This window comes from Astatotilapia calliptera, chromosome 14 (genome assembly GCF_964374335.1).
Source record: "Astatotilapia calliptera chromosome 14, fAstCal68.1, whole genome shotgun sequence".
NCBI classification, from domain to species: Eukaryota; Metazoa; Chordata; class Actinopteri; order Cichliformes; family Cichlidae; genus Astatotilapia; species Astatotilapia calliptera.
This window is the reverse complement of record NC_137435.1, coordinates 33,349,056-33,371,131: the sequence shown is the minus strand read 5'-3', so window position 1 is coordinate 33,371,131 and position 22,076 is coordinate 33,349,056. Positions and strand designations below refer to the sequence as shown.

Here is a 22,076-nt window from a genome sequence, read left to right as displayed (position 1 = left end):
GTCCTGGGAACAGCTAAGATACTGCGTAGGACCCTCAAGCTCCCAGGCCTCTGGTAGAGGACCCGAGCTTGAAGGATAAACCGCCCGCAGGGGCGTGCTGGGTTATATATATATATATATATATATATATATATATGTATATATATATATATGTATATATATATATGTATATATATATATATGTGTATATATATATATATATGTATGTGTATATATATATATATATGTATGCGTATATATATATATATATATGTATGCGTATATATCATATTGAAGCCACACATATGTATTGTTTTAGTGTTTACTGTGAAAACAAAGCCAACAACACAAGTTGTCTTAAGAGACTTAAAAGCAATATTGAAAGTGATTGAACAGGTAGAAACATGGGCTGACTGCTCATCACTGTTTTTGTTACCCGCTAAGGACAGCACTCAGCATGCCAACAAAAAGCTACCCAAGAACCCAGACTTATGCTAAAGCTGTTTGTGGAGATGCCTGCAAAGAGCTGAGGCTTTGTTGGCATTGTAACACAGTTGTTTCTGTCCTGGACAGAGTTTGCACTTCGCCATCAAGTTCTTGTCCTTTTGTGCAATAAAAAATAATAGTGCAGTAAAAGTCTCTGCTCCACCATTTTCCTTCTCCTGCACACAAATCATCTGACTGTAGTGTGCAGGAAAAAAAGCATATCTTTTTTTCTTTCAATCCACCTGGGGTGAGGATAACTGAAAAGCAAGTAATTAGTGTTACTGTACTAAATTAACCCTCCCATATTTAACCATATTTAATGGGATCTTATCAAAATACCATTAACCTGCTTGCTAATATTAGCATGTTAGCAAGCATGGAATGTAGTGCAATATCCCCCCTGGTGCAGCAATACAGCATGAATACTGTATTTACTGTTTCCCTAAATCAGTGTTGCAGCAGCAGAGTGGTAAAGGTTCACTCTAGTGTTTTGTGGCTTCAAAAACCCATAGTTTGTCATCTCTCTAGTTCCGCCTGCATTGCATTTCATTGTCTCAGTGGTAACAGAGGCGAAGCACCCCCACCAAGCAAGTCCCTTTCTTTAATGCAAGTTTAGTGATTACTTTACTTTTTTAAGCATCTACAGTACAAAGGAAGAGGTTGTTTTAAGCTTAGGAAAATGAATACCCCGTGTTTTTATGGGATTTTCGGTCTATTTAAAAATTACAACATCACTAGTTTTTTCCTTGCTTGTTTAGATTTTTCCTGCTACACTTTGCAGTGTGCTTATGTCCCCGACCCAGTCTCACCACTTACTCTCTCTCTCACAGGCAACCTCCACTTTTCTCCCACCATCTTCTCCTCTCCCTCAGGTACTCTTGAGTTCAAGAGCTCTCAAAGCCTTTTTCCTCAGCGGTCAATAGCTAAGCAAGACCCCTTGAAATGGAGAGAGCGTGCACAGGCTGCAGCCTCGCTCCTGTATCATTCACGGAGCAGTTTGGCCCACACCTCACTCAGTCAGCCTTTTTACTGCAGCACCTCAACAGTCAGGAACTCTCTGCTGGCAGTAGTAAAAATTGAAACAGTAATGTGCCTTTCATCTCTGTATTTTAGGCAAAAGAGTTTATGTACCGTCTCGGTGGCACTAATGCAGCAGCCGTATTTGAGTTGCCTGTCTAAAAAGTATATGACACAGTAAGTCCAGTGTTAAAGTGTATGCTCATGTAATATGTTGCATTCTAAGTATGAAGTTCTATTATTACATTCACAATTTAAAATTGAACAATTGTAATGGTAATAAGACAGAAGGTCACTACACACAAAAACAGTGGAACCACATTTCACAATAGATTTTGTGGGCATTTTCGTATTTGAGTTTGTGGCTCATGATAACATTTAACTTTTGTTTAGAAAATAATGATTAATAGCTACCTATGTAGCAAAGTACAAGTAGCAACTCAGCAAAGTTAAGTAAATTTGCGGGGGTATGTGAACGTGTCCTTAGATTTTTCTTTGTCTCCGTGTGTGTGTGTTTGTCTATATAATGTTTGTGTGTGCACAGACTTCTGTGATCTGATTTGTGGAGAGTGATGGCTCTCTGAGCAAAGCTTGACTTTGTCCTTGGAAAGACTAAAGAGTGCATTTTACCCCCAGGGAGAGATATCTGTCAGAGTATTAAGTTTTTCTACTAGAGCGTATGCAGGTATGTGTGTTCACTTCTCCCATGGCTCTATAGTGAGTACGGATGGATGGGATTTTCAGATCATGCGTGTTGTGGCGTTATGTGAGAAATGTGTTTTTACATCTTTTGTATATCAGATGAAGAGCCAAGGGAAGGCAACAAACTTTAAACTTGATTTGGAAGATCTTTTTGGACTTGTGGGAAATCAGTGAAATAGGTGAAGCAGAACATTGAGAGAAAATGGGCACACAAAAGTTTCAAGGAAAGTGTTTCAAAATAAAACTTACAGCGCACTGAATATGACCGGTAACAGCGTAGCTTCTTTGTGACAACTATTACAAAAACTCCCGAATGCGTTTAATATTCCACCCCAACTTCTACTCACCGTTACGATCGATGGCGAAGGGTGTGTTAGTAGTGGTGATCTGGTAGTTGCAGATCTGGCTGTATTGTGGGGAGCAGTCCTGATCAGTAGCCTCCACTTGCAGGATATTGTCATAAATCTTGCCCTCTGTCACTGCTGCTTGATACTGGGGCTCCCGAAACACTGGGGCAAACTCATTGACATCGTTGACCTGAATGTGCACCACTGCCCTGTAAACAGCAGGGGAGAACAGTAGATAATCATGTCAGTCGCTGTGAAGAAGTGAACACAAATGATTTTTCTAATTACAAGCCAGATTTTCAATAAACCAACGATGTAAAAGATCTGCAAACATTTAAACGCCTTAGTATAAAGGCAAAAGTGAAACTGAGAAATGATATTGTTTCCTTTGAAAAACACATACTAAATTAAACCGAGTTAATTAACCTCATTCCTTGTGGTTAATTATTATGTTGACTGGGTATAAAGAAAGCATCCTAGAAGTATTGGAAATTACTGTGCCGACTCAGGAACACTTCTGAAGTTCAGACACAGTGTACAAACTGGTTTGGTGCTGCATCTAAAAATGCAAGTTAAAACTGCAAAGCCAAACACAGAAATGCTGCCTTGTGAGGTTTTCTCTGGAGGCGATATTAAAACTAAAGAACATATCTAATTTAAACATCTGTCAGGGTAACAATAATACTGAAGGATATACAGTCAAGTGAAAATGAAAGTTTCCACTCCATGCAATCCTATGAAACACTAAGTACAGTACTCAGTAGCTTAAAACCCCTTTCAGGAGCAATAATGTGATGTATTTGTTGTTTGAATGAATTTATCAGTCTCTCACATTGCTGTGGATGAATTTTGGTCCGCTCTTGTTTACAAATTACTTTAGCTCATTGAGGGTTAGCACGCAGAGCTCTGCTAAGTTCCACAACAACATTGTAAGTAGGTTGAGATCTGGACTTACATTTGGCCATTGCAACCCCTTGGTTCTTTTCTTTTTTTTTTAAATGTTTTATTGGTTGTGTGCTTGGCCTCATTGTCCTGTTTCATCAAATTTCCCTCAAGCTTTAGCTGTCAGACCGATGGCCTGACATTTGACCCTAGAATACTTGGTACACAGAGAAATGCTTGACTAACTCCATGACTGTGAGGTGCCCAGGTGGTCTAGCAACAGAACAAACCAAATCATCACCCCTCCACCAACATGCATCACAGTGCTTCACAGTTGGTATGAGGTTTTTAAACTGTTATCTGTGTTTGCCGGATGTGGTGCTGTGCAGTTTGACTAAACAGCTCCACTTTGGTCTCCTCTGTCCAAAGAACATAATTCCAGAAGCCTTGTAGTTTGTTCCAATCTAACTTTCCCAACATAAGCCACGCTGCCATGTTGTTTTCAGAGAGAATTGGCTTTCTTCTTGTAACACTTCCAAACAAACTGTACTTGATCACTATTTTCAAATAGTCCTGCCATGAACATCAACGTTTAACATGCTAAATGTGTCTGACATGAAGCTCAGACTCAAGAGGCTCTGGAGTTTTGTTCACTTGCTCTTAGGTCATGGTCTGTCCTTTGGGTGAATTTACCAGCATGTCCACTCCTTGAAACATTTTGGCATTGTGTTAATACACACCTGAATGCTGCTCCAGACCAGCAAACTGTCCAAACTCCTGCTTTTGTAGCAGTTCTTACAATTGCTGATAATCAGTTAATCAAGTGCATTTGATATACAGCAACTGGCTGTTTATTGTCCACATCCCTATGGAAGCAGTAGGGGTGTGCTTAGTTTTCCACAGGACTGCACAGCACTTGTTATTTCAACAAGATAACAGTTAATCACATTCTGCACGAATAAACATTCCTAGTGCTAAAATGGCCTCCAACAGTTCAGAGCTGTGACCCATTGAAAAAATGGCATATTTTCAAAATAACATTAGAACAAAGAAGTCTCAAATTGTTGTGCATCTAAACTTCGATATCAAGCAAGCATGGGAAAACATTTTTCTTTTAAAACTACAGCAGCTGCTTTCCTCAGTTCCCAAATGGTTACAGTGTTGAAAGTCGAGGTGATGCAATGCAGTGGTAAACATGCTCATTCTGAAACCTGAAACCATTCTTTAAAAATGTCTTTGGCATCCTTTATTTAAACAATACAGCAGTACAATATGCTGTACTTTCTAAATTTGTATTGAGTTATTCGGTTTATTTGTTTGCACATAACTGCATTCTTATTTTTATTTACTTTAAAGCATCCCCATTTTGGAAACAGGGCTGAAGGAGAAAGTAAATTAATTGTATATAAATATATCTACTCCACATCTTGTTTTCTTAGAACATGTGTCATGTTTGGTTAGGCTCAAGCTTTACCAAGCTTGATTTAAACTTATATGAACTGTACAGAATTAGTACAGTTAAAAACTTGCAGGACACCGGCCCTTGAGGCCTGGAGTTGGACACCCCTGCCCATGATGCATCGTAGAGAAGGCAGGATATCTCATGCTCTTCATGACTCCCTCAACTATTAAAGATGAAGGAAAAAAATCACCATAGCACTCCTTTAAAGACATTTCAAAATAGTAGATAACAAGGAATCATCACCTGCACATTAATGAACTCAAATATTCACGTTCATGAAATATTAACCCAATCAAAACTCGTGCAGCCAATTTTTTTATAGCAACTTTCAGAATAACAACATTTAATTAAGGTTTGTTGTCTTTATTTTCAATGTGGCATTTTTATCCCCAAAAAGAAAATAAAAGGAAGCGTGAAAGAACACACAGCCATTTCCCAAAAATGGGAAATGGCTTACAAGGCTAAATACGTCTTCCACAGCCATGCATAAAGGACTAATTACAGCTTCCTAGATAATTGCTAAATTTGGATAGTTCAGGGCAGAGTTCGCATCAGCAGGTGATGGATTAGCTCAGTAACCACTAGTCGCATTGTGCTTTGTGTAATACACAATGTAGTCTGACCTAAAGCACTGTTTTGATTGTGTTTTGGTGCCAAAATAAGATAAAGCGAACCCCCAGATCACTTCATCTGCCAGATTCTTGCTTGCTATGCAGAATCTCCATCAAGCGCATCAAACTGCACTAATTAATTATTCCATAAATGATTTATCAACAGTTATTCATGGATAGTCACACATCATGTAAACTCCTCACCATTCATCACCTCAAAATGTCTTCATCAATATTCTCCAGAAAAGCGACAGATTGCATGATCAGTCCTTCAGTTCATTGACTGACAGTTGATGATGGATGGCAATGTGCTACAGTAATTTGCTTTTGGAATGGCTTCAGAACAGCAAAGCCCAAGTAATACTTTGCTTTAAGCCACAAAGGGGTGGAGATGTGGCTTATGGGACTCGAGCTGGGTATGTAATGACGGTGAAATTATCCTATTCAAAGAAGCAGTAGATATTTCTCCAACGGTGGTTGGTTGAAGACAGAGACTGGACAACAAAGACAAAGCCAGCGGGGAGGGAGAGCGCAGGCAGAGCGCAGGCAGAATTGATTTTTATACTGCCTTATCGCACCCTGTCACAAGTCCACAAACACAGGCTATGATTTGTTTTTGAGCTTCTATTCACATGCTTGAATTATTTAACAGAACACAGAAAGGCCTAAACAACTCATGAAGAAAAGCTATTAAAAAAGACGTGGCAAAAGGGCAGAGACAGTAACTACTGTTAAGTACATTTACTTAAGCAAGTTCGCTGAAGTACAAACTAATTTTGAGAATTTCTTTTTTTAAACTTTTAGTTTCTGCTCCAATCGTGTTTTGAGTAACTGGTGTCAATATGCATCTATTTACACTGTATTGTCTTCACTCACACATCCAAATGATTGAATTTAGAAGCTCCAATCAAAGGTTTATAAAATCAAGTATCTTTCCATGCTTCTACAAACATTTGTGAAAGAATGGAATTTAAAGAATGCCAAGAGGTCAACAACTTTCTGCAAAGTCAGGCGCAACAAGCCTACATGTCGCCTGCAGATTAGCTCAAGAACACTATGTAGAGAGCTTCATGGAATGAGCTTCTATTGCCAAGCCTTACATCACCAAGCACAATGCAAAGCATTGGATTGACAGACATTTATGGGCACTTTTTTGTTTAATTCTTCATGAGATGTTTCAGTGGTCTCCTGGGAAACATAGCGTCCTGTCATTAATTTAAAATGTGATTTTGTCATGTGTCACTCACCTAAACAATGTTGCAGACCAAGCGGGATTAGCCCAGTGTTAATAGTGATGCTAACAGCAGTAGAAAAAGCACTGACAGATGATGGTGGCACCAGAATGTGCCGTAAATCCCTCTGCCAGCCTTGTTTTGTCATATTAATGACACTTGCTCATAAACACCCCCTCCCCTCACTGTGCCACTCTCCCCAGTGGTGAAAGAGGAAACATATGCTCTACTCCTTTGGGGTTTGTACAGAAAGACTCATCTGTGTGTGTATGTGTGTGTGTACATATGTGTGTGTGATTATGAATTCGTTCACACAAATGCATGATATATAACTAACTGCTATAACTGCAAAAATGTCTGGGTGCCTGTGTATCTCTGCTGATGCTTCACATCTGTCTCAAACAGACGCCTGGCTCTCTGGGGCAAGTCTTACTTGTGTGTGTCTCTATGCACGCGTGCGTGTATGTGTGTGTGTTGTCATAGTGCTGGAAGATTGCCAAGCTAAGCCCAAGGCTGCTATCCCTCCCTGTGACAGGCTCCAACTCACAAGGAGGGGTCCACAATGAGTCAGAGTGACACAGAAAGACAGTGGGGGGTTAAATGCCCCTATGGGTGAATGATCACACCACCTTTAAACAAAGAGGATTAAAAAAGTTGCACCATGGGGGATAGTTAGTTGAAAAGAAAAGTCACAGGTTAAACAAACTATATAATCCCACTGAGTGGGGAAACTACATTTGAGTTCCTCTTGTCACTGAGCATTTATAAGTGACAAGAGGAACTCAGAGGAACTCATTTATACACAGTGCCTGATCACACTGTTTGTAAAACATTTACACTGCTAGATGTGGCCGGCTATACAAGGACACACACAGTAACAACTGTACTTGTAAATCCTATTACTCTAAAATGCATTTTGACATCCTTCAGTTTCCCTAATGCTGACAAAGCACTAGTGCAATAATTTCACTTTCCCAGTTTGTCATTCCAACAGGTCATCTGACTGTTTAGATAACAAGTACAACAGAACAGAAAAGCACATGGAATCGCAACAGATGACCATCCCCCCCTGAGCCTGGTTCTGCTGGTGGTTTCTTCCTGTTAAAAGGGAGTTTTACCTTCCCACTATCGCCAAGTGCTTGACTGTTTGGGGTTTGTATTATTGTAGGGTCTTTACCTTACAATATAAAGGCTTTGAAGTGACTGTTGCTGTGATTTAGTACAATGTAGATAAAAATGAACTTAACCTAATGACGTTTTTGCAATTGGGAAAAAGTAAACAGTCTGGTTAACACATCTGACATGCATGTGAAAGGTCACTGGGTTGAGAATGGTAGGACACACAAAGAGAGCCTTAAAGGGGCAAAAGTTAGTGAACTTGTGCTGCTTCCAACACCAGACAAATGGGATGCTTGCATCAGGCATAAAAACTGTGCTAAATCAAATTAAGATCGACCTGCTTTTGCCACCCCTTAGTTAATAAGGGAGATCCCAGAAGTATATACAGTGATTAGCGTACTGTATATTTCATTGAAGTTGTGAATATGCCTTGAAGCCACTTTTAACTGCAATAGGTAGCTATCAGAGTTTTTTTCCAGTATCATGTCAACTAAATAACAGTCTCTTCCTAAACCTAACCAAGTATATTTTTGGTGCCTAAATAGGTTATGTAGTTTTGGTTTTATCTAAACTTAACAAGTGGATAAGAAATGGAAAAACATCTAAGCACTAAGTACTGCATGAAAATGATCTCATGTCTGAGAAGCTTGGGCCTTAATCTCCATCAGCAAACAAAGATTGTTAGTAGGTTTGTAGGTGACACCTTGCCTTCATAGGAAATATTCAAGGCTCTGGTTGCATAGGTAAGCCTCTTGTATATTTTCAGCCCAGTCACTGTTTCCACTGCTTGCCTGTTTTCATTGCAAAGTTGAAAGTAGTTTAACTCAGTATACACCTATTTTGCTGTGCTAGTGGGTATTTTCTTCTTCTTTATTATAAAAATAAATAAATAATCTCTTCGCTTCTTATTTTGCTGTGGTTGGTGGATCAAGGCTAAGGGTAAACATGTCTGGTATCTGACAGAATGGCAGTATTTGACATCTAGGGATGAGAACTTGTTGAAAGAAACCAATCTGTGCATAGACCTGTTGTCAAAGCCAACATTTTGTTGATGGCTCACAGCACCATGACCTCCCCACTCTGAAGTCTCTAAGATTCTACTTTACTTTCCTCCTTTGAGACATGTTCATAATGGATGTTATATATTTAACACTTGAACAGACTTATGATATTTTGGGGGTATTTTCTGAAAAGACTGAATCAACAAAGTTCATTCCATCTCTGATATTTGAGTTACTAGTTATGTTGTGAACATCTGCAAAAAATATCAGCTCACAGCAGCTGATCCCCTTTCTGCTCCTACAACTGGCTCTTTCATGTAGCTCATGCTACTTAAGCTGCTTTCACCTGCCCACAGCTGATTTGCACCTGCTAGCTGCTATGCAACCCACCCCCACCGCAGCTCCTCCTTTCGATCTGTATCTGACTTAAATATAACAGTCGTCTTTGATGCCTACGCCGTTCTGTGCTGGGGTCTTGGTGTTGTTCTCTCTGCCTCCAGCTCTCCATGTATGCACATACAAGGACAGAGAGGTGAGCACTCCCCACCTTATGCATTCCACGTACACGCATGGAAGGTAGGTAGGTCTCAGAACAAAGCCAAGCTGCCAAATATAAATTACTGCACATGGAAATCTCAGTCTTTTTTTCAGTAATGGTGCTGACTGAAATAGTATTCCTGAATAGCAACATGACGGAGGGCATCAGTCTTCCTCTATGTTCCCTCAAAATTAATCAAAATACAATATTAGTATGCTCCTGTTGTTAACTTTCTTCATTCAAACAGCTACATCAAAAGTAGTAAATGACCAGAGAGTTTAAAGTGCTTCTAACAGCATCTAATCAGTCTTCTAGAACTGAACGCAGCATGCATAAAATACACAATTGTGTAACTTTGTTTTGCTTAATAACCCCAGTTGCCTGAATGCTGTCTCATTTACATAGAACACTGTATATCTAATAAAAGGAAGTAGTCGGTCTCTTTTCAATGATGTAAGTATCTCAGAAAATGAAAAGCATCCCAAGCAGTTGAGATGTATTTAAGTGCCAGGTGGGATTTCAACCCAGTTAAACCATACGCCGACACAATCAGATACCAGCTGCATGTTAAAGGCAGGCGATGCATGTTAATGTCAGGTTAGCATTGTTCAAAGCTTATTACATATTCATCTGCGCTCATTATTTATAAACACTGGCACTCAAACAGACTGATAGTATTGAACGCTTCCAATACACACACAAGTCAACATCCAACACAAAGGGAAAGGACTCAATTAATCTTTGACAAGAATTAGTCGAGAGGCTGAATCGTCAGATTCCTCGTGCAAGACCGGAATGGGAACAAACAACCCCAACTATGCCAGTGGGATCAATGCACAACACAACACAGGATAGTAACTTCAGCACTATGCAAGGAAATCGCATTTCCATATCGACAAGAATCCTCCTCGGAAGCAGCCACAAGAGACTCCACGGAGGCCGGCGTAATCTCAATAGGAGGTGATTTCGCTGCAAGGTAATCCAGTTCCGTTTTCAGCTTCGTGAGCCAATCCTCCTGACTTCACATGTGATACTATTGATCCAACCTGTGACTGATGGCTATGATGGCTTAAAGAGACAACCAGAGAGCTGGAATCTTTATAGAGTCGTCACTGGAACTACAACCTAAGCCAAAGTCATAAACAGTTTTATGTCCCACATGTAAAAACACCTAAGCCACAACATTAAAAAAGTAGACTGATAGACTGAGATACACCAGATATCTGCCATTACTATTTTCTATCTATCTATCTATCTATCTATCTATCTATCTATCTATCTATCTATCTATCTATCTATCTATCTATCTATCTATCTATCTATCTATCTATCTATCTATCTATCTATCTATCTATCTATCTATCTATCTATCTATCTATCACACATATTACAAAATAGCTTCATATAAAAAAAACATACAGGTAATATGCATTGTTTTTTTCCCAATGTATCCAGCAATGAGATTATGAACTTGTGCTATAATTAAACGTCATTTCTGTGCTCAAGAAGTATCTCAGGTTTGTTTTCCAAGTTACGTCTTCTAAAACTGGTAGTTTAATGAATCTCAGAGAACGTCTGTTTGCATTCTTTGTTTGTTGTGTTCCCAGCACTTCTCTCTGTTTCATCTTTATTATACCTGTTGATGTTTCTTCTTTTCTTGATAAAAGTTTATAGAATTTATATAAAATTGTGGGGTTTTTTTTAGTAGTTTCCACTATAGCTGTTAATAATCTATTTAAAATAGAAGACTACATATTATGCACGTCTCTTCTTTCTCACTAATCTAAAGCCCATGAATTGAAAACAATGTTTTAAGCATTTGGTCCAAATCTGGGTCTCACAAAATCTCAAAGTAGTGCAAAAATATTACATTACAAATATTATATAATAACATATTTTAATAAAACTATATAATACATTAAAAAGTAAAATAGTTATGACTGAATGGCGGCACGGAGCACCGCCTTTGCCTCCGCGAACACATCGGACTACAAACACGCACATTACCAACTCCGGAAGACGATCAAAGCAGCCAAACGTGAGTACAGGGACAGGGTGGAGCAACAGTTTGACAACCCTCGGAGTATGTGGCAGGGACTAAACACGATCACAGACTTTAGAGGGAAAACCAGCACACCGCAGACCACGGCCTCTCTGTGTGAGGATCTAAACGTATTCTACGCTAGATTCGACGCAGCGAACACCATGAGACCGGACAGTGTGCGCACCGCGGATGACATCAGTGCGCACACTGTGTCTGAGGAGGATGTGCGGAGGTGCTTCAGGAAGGTGAACGCACGCAAAGCTACTGGTCCAGACGGGATTCCCGGCCGCGTCCTCAAGTCATGCGCGGCTCAGCTGGCTGGAGTGTTCACGCACATCTTCAACCTTTCCCTCTCTCTGTCTGTAGTCCCAGCCTGCTTCAAAATGGCCACCGTCGCTGTACCCAAATCCTCCACCATCTCCTCATTGAACGACTGGCGACCTGTAGCCCTGACCCCCATCGTAAGCAAATGCTTTGAGAAGCTGGTCAGGGACTTCATCTGCTCTGCACTACCCGACTCACTGGACCCTCTATAGTTCGCATACCACCACAACAGGTCCACTGATGATGCCATAGCCCTGACACTACACACTGCCCTGTCACACCTGGAGAAGAGAGACACGTATGTGAGAATGCTGTTTGTAGATTACAGCTCAGCATTCAATACCATCGTTCCCTCGAAGCTGGACAGGAAACTGCAGGATCTAGGACTGAGCAGCTCCCTCTGCAGCTGGATCCTTAGCTTCCTGTCTGACAGACGCCAAGTGGTCAGACTGGGCAGCATCACCTCATCCCCCGTCACACTGAACACTGGTGCTCCACAGGGGTGTGTACTGAGCCCTCTCCTATACTCACTCTACACCTACGACTGCACGGCCACTAACAACTCCAACATCATTGTGAAGTTTGCGGACGACACTACAGTGGTGGGTCTTATCACCAACAGTGATGAGACGGCTTACAGGGAGGAGGTCAGCGCCCTGACCCACTGGTGTCAAGACAACCATCTCACCCTCAACGTCGCAAAGACAAAGGAGTTGATAGTGGACTTCCGGAGGTGCAGAGAAGTACACACCCCCATCACCATCAACGGCGCTGCTGTGGAGAGAGTGAGCAGCTTCCGGTTCCTTGGAGTACATCTGGCTGAGGATCTTACGTGGTCAGTACACACAAACAAAACAGTGAAGAAGGCACAGCAGCGCCTCTTCTTTCTCAGGAGACTGAAAAGATTCGGCATGAGCCCCCGCATCCTCAGGACCTTCTATCACTGTGCCATTGAGAGCATCCTCACTGGATGCATCACCACCTGGTATGGCAACAGCACCGCTTACAACTGCAAAGCTCTCCAGCGAGTAGTGCGGTGCTCTGAACGGATAATTGGAGGTGAGCTTCCCTCCCTCCAAGACATCTACAGGAAGCGGTGCCTGAGGAAAGCAGGGAGGATCATCAAGGACTCCAGTCACCCCAGCCATAAACTGTTCAGACTGCTTCCATCAGGAAGGAGGTTCTGCAGCATCCGGTCCCGTACCAGCAGACTGAGAGACAGCTTCTTCCATCAGGCCATCAGACTGCTGAACACGTCATAGACACCTCAGCTTCACTACTGGAACTTTAACATTATGCACTCCATACTGTACAGTAATGCCACTGTTTTGCACATGTCTCACTCTGTATATTTTATTTTATTTATTTTATATATTCTATTTATTGTTTACTCTATTTAATTTGTAAAATATGTGTACACACACACACACACACACACACACGTAGAAAAATATTTAGTATACACATCCAGAAATGCATATACTATTATATATTGTACATATATTTATTAGTTTCAGATGTAGCCATTCTTGTATTTTGCTTGTTTACATTATTGTATTTTGCACAACTCTGACGCTTGTGAAGCTCGCACACAAGAATTTCACTCACATGTGCTGTGCCAATGTACCTGCACATGTGATGTGACAATAAAAGTGATTTGATTTGATTTGATTTGATTTGAATGTCCTGTTGCTTAACTCTGCTGACGAGCACCTCAGTGTCAGTGGATGTGTATTAACACCTGACTGTGGCTTGCATCGTGGATAGGAACGGGTTTCACTTTCTTTTGTCTGGTAAGCGATGCAAACACAGATGGCGCACTTCCTGCCGGTGCAAATTCATAATTGAAACGTGTAGCATATATTCCCCCATTACAATCTGTGAGCTGAGGATAAACAACATATTTCTACACGAGATGTGTATTCTCTTTCTTTCTTTTTTTTTTCTTGGCTTGTTGGGAATAATAGTCACGTCAACTAACAGGTTTTGACAGAATGAGGTTTCACTCATATTAGCATCAAGTGTGACAAGTGAGAAGTTAAGATTCTTGGTAGAATAAAGAGCCGACGCACTGACAGGGCAGTATCTGCGAGGAGTCCCCTGGTTTTCTCACTGCAGAAATTTATCATGACAGCTTATGCTAACGAGGCACAGCGTTTGGCACACTTCTTCACACATGAGGAAGTGACTTTCTTCCCTTTTTTTCTTTTTTTTTTAATGTTGAAAGGTGCTTTTAGGAGAGTATCTGTGAGTCGGTTATGAGATGCAAAATCAGCCTATCTATCCCCAGTTACACTGTTTGCCTTATTTGTATGTAAATGTAGGTATATGAGTGTGAATTTGTCTCAGCATTTGGGGTTTGAGAGTGTGTCTGTGTGTGTGGGCATGCGTGGCTGTCCTTCAGCTGGCTGTTCAGTTGGATAATTAGCTTTTCATAAACGCGGCGAGGTTAGAACATGCAGGCTTCTAATGATGACTTTAATAACTACCGTACTGCCGAGCACAGTGTGCGAATGTGTGGCTATTTAGGGACACGAAAAAACATATGTGTGTCTACATTGAGTCTAGAGTTTCTTTTGAACACATACACAAATGAACACACACGTCCAGGAACACCTAACCTTGTGAATGTATTACCCTTCTTGACAGCCTCCAGGCTCTTAACCCCTGGGCCAGTGTTAAATACACGTGTCATGGTTAGGTGTGAGTCCTGGGAGGAATTATGAATATGACTTGCTTTGTAAGGCAGTGAAACATCCCCTACGCCTAATTACTCTGTAGAAATGGCACAACTTTGTGTCAAGAGAGGGGAGCGGGAAAAGGCGAGCTATACTCCTTATAGACAAACTTCTAGTCTTCTGTTGCTTATTGTCACAGTCCTGGGTCTTATGACCCAGTGTTTTGAGTTTCAGTTCTTTTGATGCTGTTAGTGTATGTTCTAGCTTATTATGTTTCCTAGGTGCATCTGTTTATCAGTTCCCCCCTTGTATTGTCATACCCTGTGAAGTCTCCCTTGCCCTTCGCTTCGTGTGTTTCTTATCTATGTGTCTTATGTTGTCAGGTCTGCGTTTCATTAGATTTCCGGTTTTATTTTGAAGGGTTCCTGTGTTCCTAGGTTCAATGTTGTTAATGTTACGCTCCCCTTGTCATGTCGTTATGTTCATGTGTGTCAGCTGTTTCCTCATGTGTTCCCACTTTCCTCATTATCCTCCTGTGTGTATTTAGTCCGCGCGCTTTCAGTCATTCCTTGTCAGGTCGTCTGCTCATCCATGTCTCATCTCCAGGTACCCATGTCAGTTCATTATGGTTAAGGTTTTTCATGTTTTGTTATTAGTTCACCCAGTTTAGGTTATTGTTTAGTTTTCACCCATGCCCTATTATTTTGTACCCTTGTTTCTTGCCTTATTAAACGGCTTGTTTTGTTAATCCACACCACGTTTTGGTCTGCGCTTGAGTCCTTCCCTGCAACACATACGGTCTGCCCCAGCCAGACCGTGACAGTACGACCTGACCCACTATGGACTCAGCAGACCGCGAGCTTTACGAGCATCGGGAGGCAGCCTTCGCCCAGCTGGAGGAGGAGCTCTGCTGGAAGCCGTGGCGTACCCTCGACTACGAGCGCATTTTCCACGGGACTCGGCTAGCTCTCGGAGGTCCCAAGAGCTGCCGAAAGTCCCGGCCTGTTGCGCTGCCTGCATCTAAGCCTCGCTCGCTTCAGGTGGGAGTCCTCCGTGTGGCTTCAGGCGCTCACGCTCCAGCCTCGGTGTCACCATTCTGTGCACCAGGGGCTCAGTCGCTCGCTCCGCCAGCTTCCTCTATTCGCAGGAAGCGGCGCGCACGCCGCCATAAACCGGACATCGCTGAGCAGCTCACGGTGGTGAGTGAAAATGACTTTTATTCTCACGTCCCGTCTGATGCTAACAACAATCGGCTCACTTCCGATCCATGGGGAATTTCCCTTATGGATGACGACGTGGACTGGGAGGATCCGTTTTGTTTTACTCCCTCTACACAGGGAGGGATGAAAGACAATTCCCGCTCGCCTAAGCCTGCACATAGGGTTAAAGGACAGACTGTTAATTACGTTACCTGGACAAACACACTCAGTTCCACTTCCGTCTGTTCAGGTTCTGTCAGTTCAGGTTTTGTTAAGTCTGGTTCAATCATCCCCAAGTCAGCTCACTCTAAGACCGTTAACCCAAGGACTGCTAATACTAAGACTGCTAAACATGAAGTGGACGGCGGATTCATTTTTGCTAGGTCTGTTTTTGTCGACCCAATACATATTAACCCTAAGCCTGCCGTTTCTAAGACTGTTTTTTCTGAGCCTGCTCCTTTGCCTGTTCGTGTTTCTGCTGCCAGGGCAGCTCGGGCCCAGCGTACCCCTGCACCCGTACCAGTTCCTCGGGTGGGGGAGGCTGAGGCCCAGTTGGTCCCTGCTCTGGTTTCCAGGCCGGCTGAGGCTCTGTCCCTTTCTGCACCCGTACCAGCTCCTCGGGTGGGAAGGGCAGTTGCCCAGCCGTTGCCGGTGCCTGTTCCGGTCCCCAGGGTGAGGTCAGCCAGGATACAGCCCGTCTCCGCACCCGTACCTACTCCTCGGGTGGGAGTGACTAGTGTCCGGCATGCTCCTGCACCCGTCCCTGTCTCTACTGAAGGCTCAGGAGAATTCAGTCTGCAACCAACACCACCACCACTACTGCATGCTTTTCAGTCTATAGCTCAGTCATTAGCTCTGATAGCAGCCCAGTCCATAGGTCATTTTCCTGCGTTTCCGTTAGCTCAGCCCTTAGCCCACTGTGCAGCTCAGCCAGCTCCCCATTGTTCAGCTCAGTCATTCGCTCCATCGCCTGCTCAGCCTTCTGTCCAGCCGGTGGTCTCTACACCTGCTGGTCATGCTTCGTTTGCTGGTGGTTCAGGAGAACCCAGCCAGCCTCATGCTTCGTCTGCTGGAGGTTCAGCAGAACCCAGCCAGCCTCATGCTTCGTCTGCTGGAGGTTCAGCAGAACCCAGCCAGCCTCATGCTTCGTCTGCTGGAGGTTCAGCAGAACCCAGCCAGCCTCATGCTTCGTCTGCTGGAGGTTCAGCAGAACCCAGCCAGCCTCATGCTTCGTCTGCTGGAGGTTCAGGAGAACCCAGCCAGCTTCATGCTTCGTCTGCTGGGGGTTCAGGAGAACCCAGCCAGCTTCATGCTTCGTTTGCTGGAGGTTCAGGAGAACCCGGCCAGCTTCATGTTTTGTCTGCTGGAGGTTCAGGAGAACCCGGCCAGCTTCATGTTTTGTCTGCTGGAGGTTCAGGAGAACCCAGCCAGCTTCAAGTTTCGTCAGCTGGAGGGCCCGAGGAGCCCATCCAGCCTCATGCCACGTCAGCTGGAGGGCCTGAGGAGCCCGTCCAGCCTCACGCCTCGTTAGCTGGGGGTTCAGGAGAACCGCACCAGCCTCATGCCACGTCTGCTGGAGGGCCCGAGGAGCCCTTCCAGCCTCACGCCTCGTTAGCTGGGGGTTCAGGAGAACCGCACCAGCCTCATGCCACGTCTGCTGGCGGGCCCGAGGAGCTCGTCCAGCCACCTTCTGCTTCTGCTACGCCTGGTCCAGCTCCAGCCTGTGCTTCGTCTGCTGCAGCTCCAGCCTGTGCTTCGTCTGCTGCAGCTCCAGCCTGTGCTTCGTCTGCTGCAGCTCCAGCCTGTGCTTCGTCTGCTGCAGCCTCCGAGTCTTCGTCCTCGCCTGGTGCAGCCTCCGAGTCTTCGTCCTCGCCTGGTGCAGCCTCCGAGTCTTCGTCCTCGCCTGGTGCAGCCTCCGAGTCTTCGTCCTCGCCTGGTGCAGCCTCCGAGTCTTCGTCCTCGCCTGGTGCGGCTTCATCGGAGCCTTCGTCTTCGCCTGGTGCGGCTTCGGCTTCTGCCTCTGCCACGCCTGGTCCGGCCTCTGCCTCTGCCACGCCTGGTCCGGCCTCTGCCTCTGCCACGCCTGGTCCGGCCTCTGCCTCTGCCACGCCTGGTCCGGCCTCTGCCTCTGCCACGCCTGGTCCGGCCTCATCCGAGTCTTCCTCGGCTCCTGCTTCTGCCTCGCCTGGTCCGGCCTCTGCTTCAGCGTCGCCTGGTCCTACGGCTGTTATGCCGCCGCCCAAGCCTCGCTCTGCACCCGGGAATCTTCGGCCACCTGCTGGACGTCGCCGCCGTCGAGGTCGGCCACCTGAACTGTTTCTACGCCGTTGCCGTCCGCACGGTCGGCCCCCTGAACGGTTTCCATGTCGCCACCATTGCCGTCCGCACGGACGGCCCCCGGAACTGTTCGACCATGGATTGCTGTGCCGTCGGCCTCCGGGTCGGCCCCCTGATCACATGAACTATGATTTTCTGGACCGTCACCCTCCGGGTCGGCCCCCTGAGGAGTCATGAACTGTTCCCTGTGCTCCTGTGATTTTGTTGGACATTTTGTTTTTTGTGGCCTTGTTTCTGGCCCTCCATCCTGGACCCCCGCCGCCCGCCCTTGGTGGGTTGTTTTTTGTTTTTTCGGGGTTTCGGGCGTCTGGAATCCGCCCTTAAAGGGGGGGCTCTGTCACAGTCCTGGGTCTTATGACCCAGTGTTTTGAGTTTCAGTTCTTTTGATGCTGTTAGTGTATGTTCTAGCTTATTATGTTTCCTAGGTGCATCTGTTTATCAGTTCCCCCCTTGTATTGTCATACCCTGTGAAGTCTCCCTTGCCCTTCGCTTCGTGTGTTTCTTATCTATGTGTCTTATGTTGTCAGGTCTGCGTTTCATTAGATTTCCGGTTTTATTTTGAAGGGTTCCTGTGTTCCTAGGTTCAATGTTGTTAATGTTACGCTCCCCTTGTCATGTCGTTATGTTCATGTGTGTCAGCTGTTTCCTCATGTGTTCCCACTTTCCTCATTATCCTCCTGTGTGTATTTAGTCCGCGCGCTTTCAGTCATTCCTTGTCAGGTCGTCTGCTCATCCATGTCTCATCTCCAGGTACCCATGTCAGTTCATTATGGTTAAGGTTTTTCATGTTTTGTTATTAGTTCACCCAGTTTAGGTTATTGTTTAGTTTTCACCCATGCCCTATTATTTTGTACCCTTGTTTCTTGCCTTATTAAACGGCTTGTTTTGTTAATCCACACCACGTTTTGGTCTGCGCTTGAGTCCTTCCCTGCAACACATACGGTCTGCCCCAGCCAGACCGTGACACTTATTATTGCTATAACTTGGTTGGATTTCAAGTGTGCCCATCCCAAAGGCTCAGTGCTTACATCTGTAGCTGCAACTGTGACTTCTGAGCTTTCTATTTAATGTTTCACAGGAGCACCGGCAAAAGAAAAAATCATATAATGAGTTACCCTTAACGATTATAGAAAAAAATGTATACGTTATGGCCCCTTGAGCAGGAATTGTCAGAGGTTTAACTGAAAAGTAGGTTCCCCACATAGGCTGCTTAATTTCAATCATTTTTAGAGGCACAAAAAAGCTATTCAATAACCAGAAAAGAAACGTAACATTGTTTTTCATACTGTGATTTTACGGGTAGATCTCAGATGTAACTTTTGATCCCTTCCTGATTAAAAAGTTGGAACGATCAGCCCTAAAACAATAAATCTGGGGGTTTAAATAAACGCTGACTTTACAGCTGTTTAGTTCTACTCGGCAGAGATCTAGAATAATAACCATATTTCTTTTGTCAGAACATAAAACCACACAAAACCTTCAATGATACAAGAAACATTGGGTATGGAGAGAAAGGAGAGAAAGAAAATTTGGGTCACAGTCAAGCTGCAACCTCAGATGTTGAAAATTGCATCTAACTCCTTCTTGCATTTGCTCTAATGGCCACGAGTCTGACAGCAAAAGGGAGTCTCCATGAACTCCTTTGTTAAAATGCCCGACTACGTTTATAAAGTTTACATACATGTTTTGGTTTCTGTGGATAGTTTCTGCTTTTTCAACTTTCACATTCTTTGAGGTCCTGGTGTTTTCAACAGCGTTGTCTAAAAAATATGGTTTGCTACGTGGAACACATCAGCCAACACATCACGTTGAGTGACGTTCTCATTTTCTATCACTAGGCACCATTTAGCATATATGTGTGTCTGTGCATTGCACCTTTATAGCTTATGACTGTAGTCTCTTACCAAAATTGCTAGTTTGATCACTAAGCACTCTATCCTTGGAAACTTCTGTCTGAAAAAGCAAATTGCTAAAACTTGGTCTGCAAAATGTTGGTTCTGTAATACAGAATAAAGTTTGGAGATTTTTTCCTGCATGTTATGTCAGAGTTGAAAGCCTGCGGCCTCCAAAGCACCTACATTACATGCTGGTCAAGTAACCAGCTGCACTTTTAGTGTAGCAGTTCTACAAAGTGCTTTTTAATGTGTTTCTCATTCACACACACACACACACACACACACACACACACACACACACACACACACACACACACACACACACACACACACAACAAATGACAGCCAAACTGCCATGAAACAACTGGCATGTCATAGGAGGTGTAACTTGGGCGCCTGTGTTTCGCCCAAGGACACTTTTCCATGTGGACGTGCCGGAGATCAAACTGCAAACTCTGCAGTTACTTGACAACGTGCTCTACCACATGAGCCGCCCTACGGCTACGACGTGGCCTCAGCAGATGCATCATAATGATTTCTTTGTTAATGACATTTCTGTGTGGTTAAGTCATTCCTGCTTATGAGATGCATTTTTTTTCTCAAAAATCAGCACTGCTTGACTTTTTCATTAATGCCTGAGCTGAATCATTATTGTGTTAAATCAATTGACACAAAATGGACATTTATTACATTTATGGCTCCTTGCAACAAAGGCTGAGAACACTTCACAGCTCAGATTTGACAGAGGTCAGCCCTATAGTGTAATTTGTGTTTCATTTAAAGCTGACCTGAGCAGAAACTGCCTCAAGGAGTTTAAGGTGAATTCATTCAAGCTTTGCACTTTGCTGACAAGTGACTAATGCAGTAGCCAAGTAAAATATATCTGAGGGCAGTGGCAAGAAGAGTAATTCTGGGGAATCCTTTAAAATGGTGCTTTGACTTGAGTCATTAATGTCGTTGTTTATAAAAATGTCTGTTTCGGTGGTTTTTGACAAAGTCGTCAAATGCGTCGGAATGTAGCATTTTTATTGGCTCTGTAGGATACATGTATTCAAAGTTTGACATGGCATTTTGAAAAAGAAAGAAACATCTCATTTGTGTGCAAAAAACTCACACTGGGAGACAGATTTGTATAGCCAGAGCAGAGAGAGCATCCATTTGTGAATGCAGAGGCAGTGGAACAAAATATTCAAACACGGCAGCCTTTAACAAAGAGAGAAGGCCTGACGGAAAGAAGGACAGCGTCTGACAGCAAGCGCTGGCTGAGCTGTAGCCAGCCAGGGGAAAAAATACTACAGGGAGAAGTAGGGCAGCAGCCAGTGGTTAGCAGAGCAGGAATATATAAAGGGTAGAAAGATGAGTTTGAACTCATCCTGTGTCACTCCTGATCCCCTCCCCTGTCCTCTTTAGCGGCTAATTTTCTTGACTGCCTTCTCTCTGTGCTGTTGATGTGTCATGTGTAATTTAAGCACAGCCTTAGGCAGAGATTCGTCTTCTTCCCTGCTAGCTTCTTTGTAAATCGGAGCAAGCAAGTGAGCAGTGCAGTGAAAGGCCAGCCTCATCCTTTGAGAGTTGCCAGCAAAAGGACAGGCCATTTAAAGTGTTCCCAAATTCATTTCCCCTTCAGCATCAGCTTGTCTGTACCAACCAAACTGTTTCTACGTCACAGCAGGCAGTGAGTTATGTTGATAGAAAGTAATAGTGTGACATAACAGAATGCCTGGGAGCTTAGGAGGGATGTAAAACATTATCAACAGCGTGAAGGCAGAGACGGGAATGCAAAACAAGCACACAGAGATGAAAACAACCACACAGCTACACAGCCACCGCACAGGCATGCAAAGCAACCATTCAAAGATGCAAAACAACCACAAAGAGATACAAAACAACTACAGAGAGATGCAAAATAACCACACAAAGATGCAAAACAACCACACAAAGAAGCAAAACAACTGCAGAGATGCAAAACAACCACACAAAGATTCAATTCAATTCAATTTTATTTATATAGCGCCAAATCACAACAAAAGTCACCTCAAGGCGCTTCATAGATACAGAGAAAAACCCAACAATCATATGACCCTCTATGAGCAAGCACTTTGGCGACAGTGGTGAGGAAAAACTCCCTTTTAACAGGAAGAAACCTCCGGCAGAACCAGGCTCAGGGAGGGGAGGAGCCATCTGCTGCGACCGGTTGGGGGTGAGACCGGTTGGCTGCGACTG

General features: G+C 43.7%; 1 protein-coding gene across 1 annotated transcript in view; it reads right to left on the bottom strand.

Moving 5' to 3' along the window:
• LOC113035750 (calsyntenin-2) overlaps nt 1–22,076 on the bottom strand; it is a 356,909-nt gene that overhangs the window by 139,067 nt on the left and 195,766 nt on the right. Inside the window, exon 4 of the mRNA XM_026191409.2 lies at nt 2,532–2,740. Coding sequence (XP_026047194.1) covers nt 2,532–2,740 — 209 coding nt within the window. The remainder of the gene's footprint in view (nt 1–2,531; nt 2,741–22,076) is intronic.